This window comes from Thamnophis sirtalis, unplaced genomic scaffold (genome assembly GCF_051295495.1).
Source record: "Thamnophis sirtalis isolate CommonGarterSnake01/CBP01778 unplaced genomic scaffold, rThaSir2_p1.2 scaffold_1, whole genome shotgun sequence".
In the NCBI taxonomy this organism is placed as follows: domain Eukaryota; kingdom Metazoa; phylum Chordata; class Lepidosauria; order Squamata; family Natricidae; genus Thamnophis; species Thamnophis sirtalis.
This window is the reverse complement of record NW_028261381.1, coordinates 14676139-14691463: the sequence shown is the minus strand read 5'-3', so window position 1 is coordinate 14691463 and position 15325 is coordinate 14676139. Positions and strand designations below refer to the sequence as shown.

Below are 15325 nucleotides of genomic sequence, written 5' to 3'. Positions count from 1 at the left end.
TAGTGCAACCTCATCCAATCCCGAAAATGGAAAATCATCAGATCTAGTGGGCTCAAATATTCTCACCCCCTCTCTCTTGTCAAAATTATGTCTGTTCTTCTGCATCCAGACCCATCGAGTGTCCATTGGGACAAACTTCAATATTAACCCTTGTTTCATCTGGAATTGTGATGTATAGTTGGGCATCATCAACCTATTAATGATACTTGATCCCAAACTGATGACTCACCCAGTGGTTTCATGTAGATGTTAAACAAGCAATTATCAAGTCCTATGACACCCCCCCTCCACAAGTGCCATAATTCTCCTCCTAAAAGTGAGAGGTCATGAACTTAATCTCCTTCCTACTTAACATTAATTGAAACTAGAGACAAAAGAAAAGAGTAGAACTACCACATAACAGTGTTGCCCAATCCAAAGCATTCCCATCAGTCCAGACAATGCCATAATTAATGGTATCAAAAGTGGATGAACCCTTCCAGACTGAATGCTTTGTTCATGATGTACATAATGTGTTTGCTTATTCTGCTTTCCTTTTAATGTTTTGGTCAATTATTCCATTTGTCAGCTCTAGATATTAGTTGTGTTTTGATTTAGTTACATTTTTATGCTTTTGTCCAATTTTAAACTGCTTTGAGTGGTGTCATACATTTGTGTGTCTGAATTTATGGACAGGTGCACCAGGGCAAGGTATTCAATTCTCTGCATAGTGAAAACACTTGCCAATCTAACATAAATCATTCACGAGTAAACAATAGATCCCAATATCCTATTTCTGATTTATGAAGAGCAGAGTCCCAGATTGAATTCACTGTATGGTAGAATGAATGGAATTTGCTCCAGCATGCATCTCACTAGCCTCGTGGTGTTCTGTGATGAGTTATCAAGAATCCTACTTTTTCTACTTCAAATCTTCTGCCAGTTTTAAGGAAGATAGTTCCACAATTACTAACACAATTGTATTACTATCCAGACAAAAAGTGGGCTCTGCTCCCATGATCCTTTTATTTTCCTGGCCTTGCTATTACTTGGAATAATCTGTTGCCTTTCTTACAGAAGGGAAGTTTCTGGCAGCTCCTAATAAATCAGTTTCTGGAAACTGTGAAACTGTTAATAATATAAACACTAGATGATACTAGTCCAAGAATTGCCAAGAGGCAAATACAGCTTGTCCTGCAGAAAAATTTCCCACATTAAGATGAGCCAGAAAATTCAACTATATGGTTCTTTCTTTCTTTCTTTCTTTCTTTCTTTCTTTCTTTCTTTCTTTCTCTCTTTCTTTCTCTCTCTCTTTTTCTCTCTCTTTCTTTCTTTCTTTCTTTCTTTCTTTCTCTCTCTCTCTCTCTCTCTCTCTCTCTCTCTCTCTCTCTCTCTCTCTCTTTCTTTCTTTCTTTCTTTCTTTCTTTCGGGAGGAAGTACCACATAAGCAAATAGCAATATAGCAATAGCAGTAGACTTATATACCGCTTCATAGGCCTTTCAGGCCTCTCTAAGCGGTTTACAGAGAGTCAGCATATTGCCCCCAACAATCTGGGTCCTCATTTTACCCACCTCGGAAGGATGGAAGGCTGAGTCAACCCTGAGCCGGTGAGATTTGAACCGCTGACCTGCTGATCTAGCAGTAGCCTGCAGTGCTGCTTTTAACCACTGCGCCACCTTGGCGCCACCTTGCAAAGGCAAACAATCTCCTGATCTAGGGACATCACGGTCATATGTTTATCATATCAAAATAGAAACAGAGACATTTTTAAAAATGTGAATTGACAAAACTTTATTTATAAAAATATCTTTAAAAAAAAAGATCATACAATGTGTAAGGGTAGCAATTTAAAGCAGAGTGGAAGAGAAATTCTATTGTGTGCACAATTATATATAATCTATCTTAGAATCATTGTTGTGTACCCTTCTGGTTATGGAAATTTTAATTTTTCAAAAAAATAATAATAAGGGAAATTCTATGCATTATGGGAAATCTCTATGGATTCTATTTGTTGTGCTGTCATTAAACTCTCTTTTTCTCATTTACTTGTTTGTGTATGAGATAACTACATGGAATGTCAGGAAAATATAGAAGAAAATAGTTAAACAATTTTGTTTAAAGTTTTATTTTAAGTAAAATGTTATAAAAATGACTTAGATCAATTCACCTTGAGTAAAAAAATTGACTTTACCCAATTCAAGACGAATAAATGAATTATTTGATTTTACAGTATATCTATCTATATTCAAATCAGTATTTGCTTACCTTGGAGATGTGTGTGTGTGTGTGTGTGTGTGTGTGTGTGTGTGTGTGTATGTATGTATGTATGTATGTATGTATGTATGTATGTATATGCATAAATATAAACATACTCATCTCAAATCTCTTTTCTTCCAATGAGGAGATGCCCTGTAGTTGCCATATTTTGGGAGTTCCACCACCCATTCATTAGAATTGTGTTGTTTATACTGTTTGTTAGCAGTAATCATGTCTGAAAATAATTTTTTTTAATATGTACATCATTTTCTGCATTAAGAAACTGGTATGTTCCAAACTAATAAATAATTGTGCTGCTCTGGAAATATAAATGTGGCCCTTGTTGCTTAAAGACCATTTGTTCAGCAACCATTTGATGGTGATGAATGAAGAGACTTAAATCCATGCCCAAAGTTACAGCCACTGCAGCACCTCAGTGTTCAAATGATTGCAATCTGGGCTCTTGGCAGCCCATTTGCATTTATGCCATATTGCCAAGCGCCCCACAATCATGTGATTACCATTTGAAATCTTTCCTACCAACTTCCCCAGACAATCAACTGAATCTGGCAGAATTTAATTTGAAGGTTCATTTATAAATAAAACCTACAGTATGTGATCAGAGTTAATCAATGAATATGGTGGGAAAAATTCATTTGGGGTATCATGATTTATAGCAGAAATAAAGCAAGAGAAAACGAAAGCCATCTCTAGAAAATGAGTTTCTAAGAGTACTAAAAGTGCCAGTCCAAGTACATTGAAAACTTCAAGTGCTGATATTGGCTTACATTTAAGGAATTCACTTTCTGTCCAATCTGCCTTTATATATATTTAATCTTCAAGGACTGTAGAGTAAATCTAATAGAGATTAGAGAGACTTTGTTGCATTTAGCAGTTTTTTTAGATTGCATTTCAAGTATATTGCAGAATATATATGTTAATTAGTTCTTTTTTAAAGTACATTTTTCATATTATGTAATATGAATCTAATAGTGCTTGCAAATAATCTATTGTGAAATCAATGTCACTTTTTAATCAAAATTTATGTATGCATACGTATATATTGTTTTGTTTTGTTTTTTAGTTTAAAACATATGCGCAGTGGATGATTTCTCATCATGAATCGTGCTTTTAGCAGAAAGAAAGGTAAGCAGTTTCAATTCAATGATATTGAAAAAGTGAAAAAAGAAGCATTGAAAAAAAGACAAAGTTCAAAAGGACAAAACTTGAAATGACATTTGGCCAGAGAATTATGATAAAATGCCTTAATGAGTTTTTATTCAATTATTTGCTCTATGTGACAGGAGTAGTTTATAAAATTTAAAAAGTAGACTAAAATTATACAACAATCATTTATATTAATGAGGGTAAAGGGGAAAAGAAAAAAGTAAGCATTTTCATGCACCTGACTTGTGAGGGGATTCTGGAGTTCTCATCACACGTAATAGAAGCTCTCCTAATCATCTCATTGACTGACCAAATCTGTAAGGATGAAAAAGTCCATTAGATATTCTGGTTTGAATGCTCAGCCTTTTCTCAACAAGTCAGAATGCAAATAGGTGTTTCAAGGACACAGAGTTCTTATAAATAGATTATAGAAAAGCTACTAAAGCAATTACAGAAGGATTCCAGTGGCTGCTAGGTATCAAATACAAACCCAAAGCAGAAGGACAATAAGGTTTAAATTCTTGTAGCTCTCAATTGAGGATGAGGGAAATGATTATCATTTGTCCACTCTCTTAGCACCTGACAAGAAGCAGTTACTAAATAGTGATTTACCACCTTAAAAAGATGGTTTTAGAAACAGAGATTAAATCTATGAAAAGAGGTCTGAAAAACAATGAAGTTCTGGCAAGCATTTTCTACCACATGAGCTATTTTTTTAAAAAAATATACTGACTGGTATATATGAGCTATTTACATGGCAACACTCTGTAAGACGATGCGGAGCTGATTTGGGAGTTCATTCATGTATAGCATTAATCTTGTCTTGATATTGGTCTAATGGATACATTCATTTTTTTTGTTTCTCTGTGATGACAGACATGTATGTATGTGTGTATACACACACATGCACACACAAACACACTCAGACTTGTATGTGGTCTGCTGGGGAAAAAGTCCTTGGTTTTCTTTTTTTAAAAAACAGTATTAAAAACCTGAAATAAGGAACTCTTTTCTCATACAACTGGCAATGTGTATTAAAAATATATCTCGCCAATGAATTCACCATATACAGTACTTTGAATGAGCCTCCCATCTACAATATTATATGTCAGATTTAGCTAAAGTGCAGCCAGGACAAAGTCCTGATTTAAGCTTTTGATTTGAGGTTTGGAACTATAACACTCAATTAATAGTTTGCAATAAGATGAACATTGCTTTAGTTTCTGCTTGTACACCGAATGATATTTTTTAATATCCAATTTGGTAGAAACTATCACTATTTCCTACTGTGGTTTCCTGCAGTGCAGTCCACACAGCATGGTCAATAAAGATAAAGGTAACCATGATGGTGCAAAGAAAGCTTCATCTGCCCTTTAAGTTTACCATGGTTGCTATCTTGATTTTATTCATCAAAACCTAGTTCACTGAAATAAACCAACCAAGATGAGGCAAACTAAGTAGAATCTTTTCACCAAGATGGAATAATGAATTACGGTAATCAGTAGTTGAAAATGCAGGCAAGTGCCTATCATCTTCTGCTAGCAGGGGAGAAGTAATAGGATTGTGCAAGTTACACCAAATTATGATTTAGTGCGCCTCTAAATTGATGGTTTCATGCTTAATGTGTCAGGAATGAGCAGGAATAATCCTTTTGCTTATGCACTTCTCTATTCCTCTGATGGGGCTGTGAAGAGTAGATTGAAAGTGTTTGCTTCCATTTTAGAGTAAGTTTATTTATTTATTTATTTTTTGCATTATGAAGATAGCTATAATCTTGCAAGAATTCAAAGAAGCAGCTCCTGATAGACAATCCAGGGGAAATTATGTCAATCAGATGGGCCTTTCTTTGAAGGTTAGTTTTAGTGGCAACATTTTAAGAAGTGGTTTGCCAATGACTTTGTTCTGGCTGCCAGTTGTTCATTTATTCAATTTGTATAGCCACCTAAAAATAAAAGGAGTCCTTGCAGATTTTACTCTACTAGTCATTGCCAACTATAGGGGGTGGTGCTCGTCTCTGTTTCAAGACTGTTGAGCCAGCACTGTCCAAAGACATTTCCATGGTTATGTGGGCCAGCATGACGTCACAAAGCACTGTTATATTCCTACCAAAGTGGTAACTGTTTATCTACTGGCATTTGTATGCTTTGAGACTGCTGGTTGGCAGGAACTGAGGCAAGGATCTGTGGCACTCAGATCTCAAAATTAGGCTGCCATCTTTCGATCCAACAAGCCCAGTATCTTAATCGCAAGAGCCGAGGTGGTGCAGTGGTTAGGGTGCAGTACTGCAGGCCACTTTAGCTGACTGCTATCTGTAGTTCAGCGGTTCAAATCTCACCGGCTGAAGGTTGACTCAGCCTTCCATCCTTCCGAGGTGGGTGAATTGAGGACCCAGACTGTGGGAGCGATATGCTGACTCTGTAAACCGCCTAGAGAGGGCTGAAAGCCCTATGAAGCAGTATATAAGTCTAACTGCTATTGCTATTGCTATTAATCGCTGAGCCATCACACCAAAGCCAGGACTAAAACTCTGGTTTCCAATATTCCTTCTCCGGAAACTTATCTGTTAGATCAGGGGTGTCAAACTCAAACTCAATTTCATTGAGGACCACATCAGGGCTGTGGTTGATCTCGGAGGGCCAGGCGTGTGTGACTTATTGGGTGGGTGTGGCCAACTGGTGGGGTGTGGCCAACTGGGTGGGGGTGGGTAGCCAGTTTGATGCCATCCCCAAATTGCTGGCATGTTTCCTCTTCACATTGGGTATACCGGGCTGAAGCTACGTTGGCCTGATCTTTCCTTTTCACACTGAGTAGACCAGGCTGAAGCCACGCTGGCCCCATTGTTTCCTCTTCACATTGGATAGATCAGGATGGCTCCTTAGGTTGGATCCAAGTTTGACACCCCTGTGTTAAATGAAATTGGCTCTCTGTTTTGTATAATATTAAGTTTACTTCCAGGTTTATTTGGATGATATTTGTTGTTGTTGGTGGTAGCAGTAGTAGTGTGGAGAATGATAAAGCATATTCTTCAATATCTAGAATGAAGATATATAACTGCATGCCTATTTTGAGTTCCTTTAGGTAGAGCACAAAGATTAAAAAGTCTTAACCAAGTCTTTTTCCCCTTAGGCCTACATAGATTTAATATAAAAAATAATAATGGGAGAGGGCAACAAAAACACATAAATTAAGTCATAAATTATTTATCAGCTAACCAAACCAAATATTTTAAAAGTTAACCCTAGTTAGAATGGTTTTTTAGGCATTGTTTTGTATTACAAATCTAAATTGCATATTAAAAATTAAAAGAACAATTAACTTATTCCAAAATGAAATCTGCACTGTGCCAGGTACAGTATTCATTTGGTGGTTGTTATAGTAATATTATCCTGGTATTTCATTTTATTGCAAAAGCAAGTGTAAAGAGGGAGGAGACCAATAAACCAAATCCAAACTTCTTTAGAAGATATTTATTTGCCTGGGAGTAAAAAGTAAAGGTACATAATAAAAAAACATAATTGCAGAAAGAGGTACAGATAGACATCAAATTGAGACATATTATATAATGGTACTTTAGCATTCTCAACCCCAGGGCAGATTGAATTTAATTTTATGGGTATAGTGATTGATTTCTAATAACAGAAGATGGTAAAAACATTTCACTTCTATATCTCAAATAGAAAATACAATTTTGTTTTGAATTTAATGGTTAAATAGTGAAATGAATAAGCAGTTAACTGCTTCAACTAATGAGTAAGCTATGTATTGTAATCATAGCTTGAAAAGGGTATGCTTGCTTTTAAAAATAAAATAAAAACACAGTGCAAAAATTAAGAGCTAATGGTCAGGAAATTTAGATATTCTAAATTGGGTATCTCCAGCCTTTGAGGGTTGGAAGACATAACTCAAAGCACTCTAAAAAAATGACTCCCTTGGTGAACTTGTCCAGTGATAAAATACTCATTTAGTAGAGGATGGACTATAAAGCTAATAAATAACTTTGCTTCTTGTCCTTCCTAAGATGCTGTCCAGTACCCTAAGCCCACTAGGTATTGGTTGGAGGGCAGATAATTTGGCATATTTCCAAGCAAACAAGATACGTAGCTTGCTCCACTGCATTTTTTTTTAAAGAATGCCCCTGAAGTCTAGGCAGCTTTCAGATATTTTCTTGGAAATACAGTTTGCTGTGTTTATTATTTTGAATTGAAAGAATCTTTAAAAAGTAGAATCACATGGAACAAAGAATCTAAAGTTGCCTTGTTGGGAACCCTGTCCAACACAACATTTCTTAGCATTGCTTTGTGGCTATATATTTGTGTTAATATAATTTGTTAATATAATTAGAAAAAATAACAAGGAAAACAATACCGAAGCTGTTAGCTTTCTTTATAGCTTCTGCCAAAATAAAACACTTACAAAAAACAGCTTGTCAGCCCTCTTTTGCATTGGGCCTTCAGGCCTGCCCCATTTAATGCTGTGGGAAAAATGGGAGGGGCATTATATGGAGTATGGGAGATATATAGTCAAAATAACATTCATTTCTCAGAGAGTCAAGGACACCTTGCTCTGTAGCTGCAATGATGTGACTAGGAGATATTTCCAGTTGGGACAGTGCCTGATTGGACCATATGATGAACATGTGAGTGTTGGGTAGGTACTTGGACTTTCATTTGGTTGGGGAACATCTGGAAGCTTTCAGATTCTGGTTTTCCCAGATGTGCCAAAATGACATCTCTAATAAAATGGAACTTTGAGGAAACTCAAGTCTCAGAGACTTTTTTTGTTAGGGAAGTTGCTTGGAGCCCCAGTTCATAATTAGCAGCAATGTTTCCCCTTTATTCGATTGCTAAACAGATATTAAAATAGCAGGAAATGCAGTTGTAGCAACATATTTGAGGTGCTGGGGGGAAAAAAGGGAGTAACCATAGTGTTCACCTCCTTTGTAAATATCAGTATTGCTAGCATTTGTTTTATCTTTAAAAGGCTGGCTTTGCCATAACAATTGAAAACATATCAGCAAGCAGCGTGCATGGCTATAAAACAACCTCCCCCCCCCCCGCCAAAAAAAAATAGAGGGTACCTTTTTAGTTAGGCAGAAATTGCACTCATATTGGATTTTACAATGTAGGAGTCATATGCAGTGACATTAAGTATAACTTGATGTACTGACCTGTTAGAGATTGGCATAGCCTGAAAAAATTGCAATCCCATGCAAGGTGAGAACTAAGTGAGGAAAAAAATCAGTTCATTTACAACTCTTATAATAATCTCCAACTTTAAATGATATAAATTTGAAAAGATCCATAGCACAATGATTGCGAATTATAGAAACTTGTGAAAATAGGGCACAATGACTACAATTTGATATAAGAAGCAAGGAATTATATAGGATGTCTTCAATAGAAAGTATGGAATATAGCTGTGTTTGTATAGGCTGTTAATAAAATTTTCAGAAGTACAGACTATTATTATTTTTTTTGATGTACTTGATGTATCACTTTAGGGAACTAATAGGCTCTGGAATTTAATTTTTTTAAAGAACACCTCTTCCCAGGGGATGTCTAGAAATGAAGATAAAAAGCCTACTCAAGAGTAATTAACTTATCTATTTACTGAAGCCTATAGGCTATTGGAGATAGTTTACAGAGAGTAATAAGCGGGATTAAAACAGCAATCCAAAAGGAAAACAAGTTGAAATACAAAGGGAAGATAAACGTAAAAGTCACCAGGAAATAAAAATATTTTAAAACAAATTTGTTTACAACAATTTTCTGTGCTGATAGTCCTGCTTCTTCTTAGGGAAAACTGTTCAATGCCATCTGGTGGACTTTCTCTAGAGTGGCGAGTCTTCCTATGATGACAGTAGCGCTGGAATCTTCTCTCTCCTGAAATTTATTTAATTATCAATTGTGGAAAGCGAGTCCCTTTTTATCCATGCCCTTTTCATCATTCAGTTATGAAAGGAGGTACCAGTGGCGCTGGATAGCAGTCTGTTTAAAGGAAAGTCCTAAATATTGTTTGATCTTGTTAGCAGAGATATAATTAAGGCTGTTGGCAACATTTTGTTACTACTCCGTCCCACCTTTCCTTTACCTTGCTAGTTTTTATATCTGTGGAAAGATGAAGACTTGGAAAGAGGGTTGGCTTCCTGAGATAAGACAGCACTGGGATTCATATATCATACTGTAGTATAGTTTCTTTGTGTCTCCCATATTGTTCTGGGTGAATCAGCTGTTATAATTTAGTGTGATATGCAAATCATTGTGACTCATTACACTAACTCTGGTCAAAAGGGCTTGGTATTAGGTGAGAACTCAGCCACTGTTTTGCTGCATGGGATATTTTTGGAACATTTAGGGACATTTGGAGTAGATCCAACATATCTGTGGAAAACCCATAAATCTTTTGAAACAGAGGTAATTCAAGAATTAGAATTTGGCTGAATGTGATGCACATTGTGGAAGATGCTAAGGCAGTTTTCTCTCTTGAGACCTGTTTATTCTTGTCTGCTTTTCTTGGTCTCTGACATATTTGTCTGACTCCCATTATCACCTTCAATGTCATAAAGAGACCTTCCAAGAAAGGATATTATTATTTCAGACAATGTGATGCTAAGTTATTTGAGAGATCAATGGGATGCAGCTCTGTCTTACCTAACCTATCTTACCTTACTTTACCTTGTTTTGCCTTATATTTTATCTACTTTGTTTCTAAGGTGTCTAATCCTGAATATTGAAGGCTCTGCTTGATCCAGAGATTTTAAAATCTCAAAAGTTTGCTAGGTATTTTATATATCCTTCACATTCTGCATAGAAGATAATTTGCATGACTCATTCATGTATCGGCAGAGAGAAGGAATTAATTTGGGTCTCATCAGTAGGTATTTCTACGTATGAATTCATCCATTACCCCATATTTAATTTTGCCAGTGTAAGCTTTTGAGTCTGTGAGAGTTTGTTACACATACAGATTTCTTTAAAAATCCGACTCTAGCCCTAAACAACCAGATGAGCAAGGAATCCAATAAGCAGTTGCCAGTGCTTAAATTAACAACATTTTGTCATTTTAATAAGCTGCCACATAAATCCATTTACAAAAGCTAGCCTTCTGTAAAAGAAGCAGATATCTGCACATGGAAGATAAGGCTTTTAGAGCCTTGGCAAAAAGATGAGCATGGGTCTCTCTAAAGTGAATGCATTGCCGGAAATACCCACTGAAAGCACCTCCTGCAAATTGTTTTTAATTGGTGAAGTTGCCCATGCATACGTTGAATCCCCACTTTCATAAAATTTATGAAGTTGTACTTCTTTGCCGATAGTGTCATTAAAATTCTTGTTATGAAAAATGCCATGGCTACCGTCTGCCCCAGTACTTTAAAATTATTAGTAAACCAGAAAGAAATTGAATAATAAACCATTAAGGGAATTTGATGTTCTTGAAGAGAGGATTCACTATGCCTTAGGCTTAGAATAACCAGTAGGAAGTTGAATGTGGAGATTCTCAGTCATCTACACATATAGACTTTTAGCTATCCAATTTGGGATGAAAACCCTTCGAATGCATGGTGTTGGGAGTATGAACGGATTTCCAGAGAAAAAAAATTGCAGACTGCAAAGACCATTACCGCTACTCAGGTGACCCTGATGATAACAGATAAATCTCCAAATACTTCAACAACCCTTTAAAAGGATGCAAATGACCAGTTGTCTGCAAGGAATATAAGTCTTTCCATTCCCCATCATCCAATCAGAGCTGAAGATGCTTCTTGGATGAGAAGTAAAAGGTCTTCAAGTAAAAGTCAAGAAAATCCAATTGCCTCCTGAAAAAGCCATGCTACATGGAAAGTGGCAAAAAATATTGCAAAACACTATTATGTGTGTGCAATTGGTTTTAAATATAAGCCTGTGGCTAAGAGCCCGAAATGTAATCATGTGACCGTGGGAGTGATGGGACGGTTGTAGCTTTGATAATGGGTCGTAAGTAACTATTTTTTAAATCCTTTAAGCATTCGATTGTAAGTTAAGGACAACCTGTATACAAAATATGCTTATCATTGATAAATAAACTTAGCCAAAGTTTGCTAACTACAGTGGGTGAACTAAAACAAAGTTCCACAGGATACTGTATCTTTGTATATGTACAGTTTCACCAGCTGAAGGTAATAAATAATAGTATTTTTGATACTTTATTATCTTAGCATTGTTGCACCAGGTAGCAGATACTTTTACAGAAACATATTTAAGGGTTTTTGGTTGGTTAGTTGGTTGTTTTTTGTTTTTTGCAGATAAACTATAAGGTTTTGTTTTGCTCCTTTACAATATAAGATGGACCATATTTGTATTAGGGCTATGCAATATTATCAAATTATTGCACAATAGAACAGACCCATACATACATACATGCAAGAAAACCCATACATTTAGATAAGAATGTGAAATATACAATAGGTTCAATAAAATAGTGTATTTCATTATAATTGTCTCTTCATAATTTACATTTGTAAGCAACTCATTCATAACATTAACACAAGATCTTTAAACCACTGAGTGATTGAAACCATGCAATTTATCTTTCCATTGTTTGAGGACAAATCTTTTAGAAGAGTGGCATGGAGAGTTTATTTTCCTTGTTCAGATGACAATTTCTATTTATAAGATAATAGTTCAAAAGAATGTGGGCATTCAAAAATGTTAAATCTGATTTCAAAGTTAATTTAATAAAAGTAATGATTCCCTTTCAGAATGTAGCAATTCTTTGACATGACAGAGACACATTTTAATGAAGCATTTATGCTCATTTCATCTTTAACACAGTAATTTATGAATTTGTTGTGCAAAATAATGAAGGCCAGTGTCCAAAATACATTAGATTGTTGCTGTTGAATGAACCATGGTGTAAGATCTATTGAATTTTTTTACATAAATATTAAAGTCAGTTTTCTATTGTTCAGACAAAATGGAGATCTACAATTCTTTGTCCCATTCATCTTCAAAGATTTTTAGATCAAACTGATTTCTCAATAAGTGTTATTTATAAGGATTAATTGCGGGTTTTCTTGTCTGAAGATTTAAAAATCATTTCTAATAATTTAGGTGTTTCTAAAGCTAATAACATTGTTTATCTAAATTCAGATGTAACTATATGTTATAGTTGTTAATACAGTACTACCTATACACAGCGACAGACAAAATGATATTTATCTTTTACCATAAGAAAAGATAAAACACATTTAGATGTGGCTTTAGCACAAGAAAATAAAACCAAAATGCATTTTTCCAGATATATCACAATGTGGGAACCATTGCAACAGTATTATTGACACTGAGTCTTTATTGATTAGCCTTGCAACAGTATTAGAAAATAACACTGGACCATGATTTTTTTCCCCAAAAGATTTTCTTCCTGAGTGTATTACATAGAAATCATGAGAAATATTAAATTAACTTTTAATGACTATAATATATTTAATCATGTAAGGATTCTGGCATGGTGCATGGCTACAGCAGGGCTAAAAATGTTTTGCTGTTTATTTTTGTTTGTATTTTTGTTGCAATGTCCAAAAACAGCCAGCATTGATGGATTACAATTGCGCTGATATCATTTTTGCATTGTGACAATGTCCTAAGTCAGGGGTCCTCAAACTTTTTAAACGGGGGGGGGGGGGATTCACAGTCCCTCAGACTGGGATGAACCAGCTGAGTGGGTGTGGCTAGGTGGTCATGTGGATGTGGGCAATTTAGCAGTCCATTTTGCCAGTTTAGCAGTCCATTAAACAACATACATAGATTAAACTTTAATTTGTTTTGCTCCTGGGGATGTTTTATTTGCTTTTGTTTGCATGTTGCTCTTTTGATTGACTTCTCCTTTTACTAGATTGTTTTTTAAAGTTATTTAGGAGTCTAGTGGCCCATTTGAGGAAACTCCGTTTCGCAGCAATTCTTCTCAGCCCCAAGGAGCTTAAAATCAACGAGTAGAACAAAGCCAGGGAAGGCATTGTCTCTCCTTGTTTTGGGTGGGTGGGAGGCAAGGGACTCAGCCCAAGAGCTGGGCCTCCTTAGAGGCAAAAGAGTAGGTTTATGTCTACTCCAGAACCTAGAAACAGACACCCTTCAGCAGCAACCTCCCACATACTTGGGACTCTTCCCTGGCCAAGTCACCCGACCCACATGGGCTCCTTTTGCTCTCCCTCCACTGCTGTACAGTGCCAGAACAAACAGGAAGGAAAAGGGATGCTTCTCCTCTGGGCTTGATTCCTCTGCCCCCTCCCTTGCCAAAACCACACGTTTCATTGTGGCTAAAGCAGCAACTATGAGACCCAGGCAAGCCCCTACTGGAACAAGGGCCTCCTCTGCCTTCCTGGGCTGAGCTAGACTACCAAGTATAGTAGCCTGCCTGCCCCCTTAATTGGTGAGGGAAGGGGAAATGAGGAATTACTAGACTGGCCTGCCATCCCAGAAAGCGCTGCCTCTCTCTCCTCCACCCCATCCAGCCCTCAATTTGGATATTGAAATTAAGGCTTGCTTCCCCTCTGCCCTGCTCTTGATCAGGGAGCCCATAGCTACAATCTGAAACCTACGAAGCGGGATAGGGGAGCACAGGAGATGCCATTAAGAAAACTGAAAATGTACAATGCTGCCCTCTGGCAGGTGAGGCACTTCTTCCCAAGGCCCCCCTCAGTTGGGAAAAGCCAGCCATGTGAGGAGTGAGTGGGAGCGGCCGGGCAAGGCTGAATCCCACCACTGCAAGGGCTGAAAACATTGTGTTGGCGGGCTAGATCTGGCCCGCGGGCCATAGTTTGAGGATCCCTGTCCTAAGTCATATCTGAAAGATCACCATGTATTTCATTGATCAATAATGGATTTCATTTGTCTAAATCAAAGTAAGCTATCAAAACTAGACCAAATTTCTACATTCAAATTGGTTTAAATCTATTTGAAGACTTGTATCTATGCAAAATTATATTAAAAAAAAACAGAATAATTACAAATAAATAAAACTGATTGGATCATACTCATAAATGCTTTATTTTCATGACATGATTGCCTTGGCTCTGCTAATTTCTGGACAATATGTTTTATGTTATTTATTTATATATTCAATTTACATGGCCCCACATCTCAAACATATGCCTTGGGTGGTTAACAAGGAATAAAGGAATAAATAAACCAGGATGCCCATAATTTAAACTTGGCTCTGTAAGATGCAGTCATCCATCATTTACACTGATCGCTAACCTACCTGACATTACAGTTTTTCTAGAGAGATTTCATAAATTGAAGCTATGCCACACTAGAAGATTTAGTGTTAGAGTAGGAATGTGTTCTATTAGGAATCAAGAGAAGATCAAATGTATAAAGTAAAGCTGTAAATCTTTCTGTATTCTGTATGAAGGACAGGCAATGAGATATCATGCTCTTTTTAAATTTAATGTTAATTGTTCACACAACATCAATTCAGATTTAAATAATTTATTCATGAAAATGCTTGAATGACATAAGGCAGCTATAATAAACTTAATTTTCTGTCTTTGAAATATTTATCTTAAAACTGAGATTTATTTTCACTGGATTGTGAAGATAAATCTCAGTTTTAAGATAAATATTTCAAAGATAGAAAATGGACACTGGATTGTGTCTGTATAGCTTAAAGTGGCATTCAAATGCCTCTTTAGCCGCTATTGAAATTGCCTTTCCTGTTTGTGAGCTGAATTCTTTGTCAGTTTAAAATATCAGGGAGAGCTAGAATGGCTCAGTTTAAAATGTCTAGGTGATATAACGATAATTTTTAAAGATGATTTCTATTTTGTATTTCTATTTTCATTTTCAAAAGCTGCATCATGCAATAAACAAATTGCATGACTGGTTAGAATTAGTTACCCAAGTACACATATTGTATTTTAATGGTTGGACACAACTGAGTATAATG

The 15325-nt window shown here is 36.2% G+C and overlaps 1 protein-coding gene across 4 annotated transcripts in view; it reads left to right on the top strand.

Annotated features, from left to right (window-relative positions):
- The window catches only part of GULP1 (GULP PTB domain containing engulfment adaptor 1), a 132927-nt gene that overhangs the window by 63058 nt on the left and 54544 nt on the right, over positions 1-15325 (top strand). For all 4 annotated transcript variants that reach the window (XM_087708022.1, XM_087708008.1, XM_087708030.1 and 1 more), the window contains exon 3: positions 3321-3382. In XM_087708022.1, the coding sequence (XP_087564148.1) occupies positions 3355-3382 (28 nt within the window). In that variant the 5' untranslated portion in view covers positions 3321-3354. The remainder of the gene's footprint in view (positions 1-3320; positions 3383-15325) is intronic.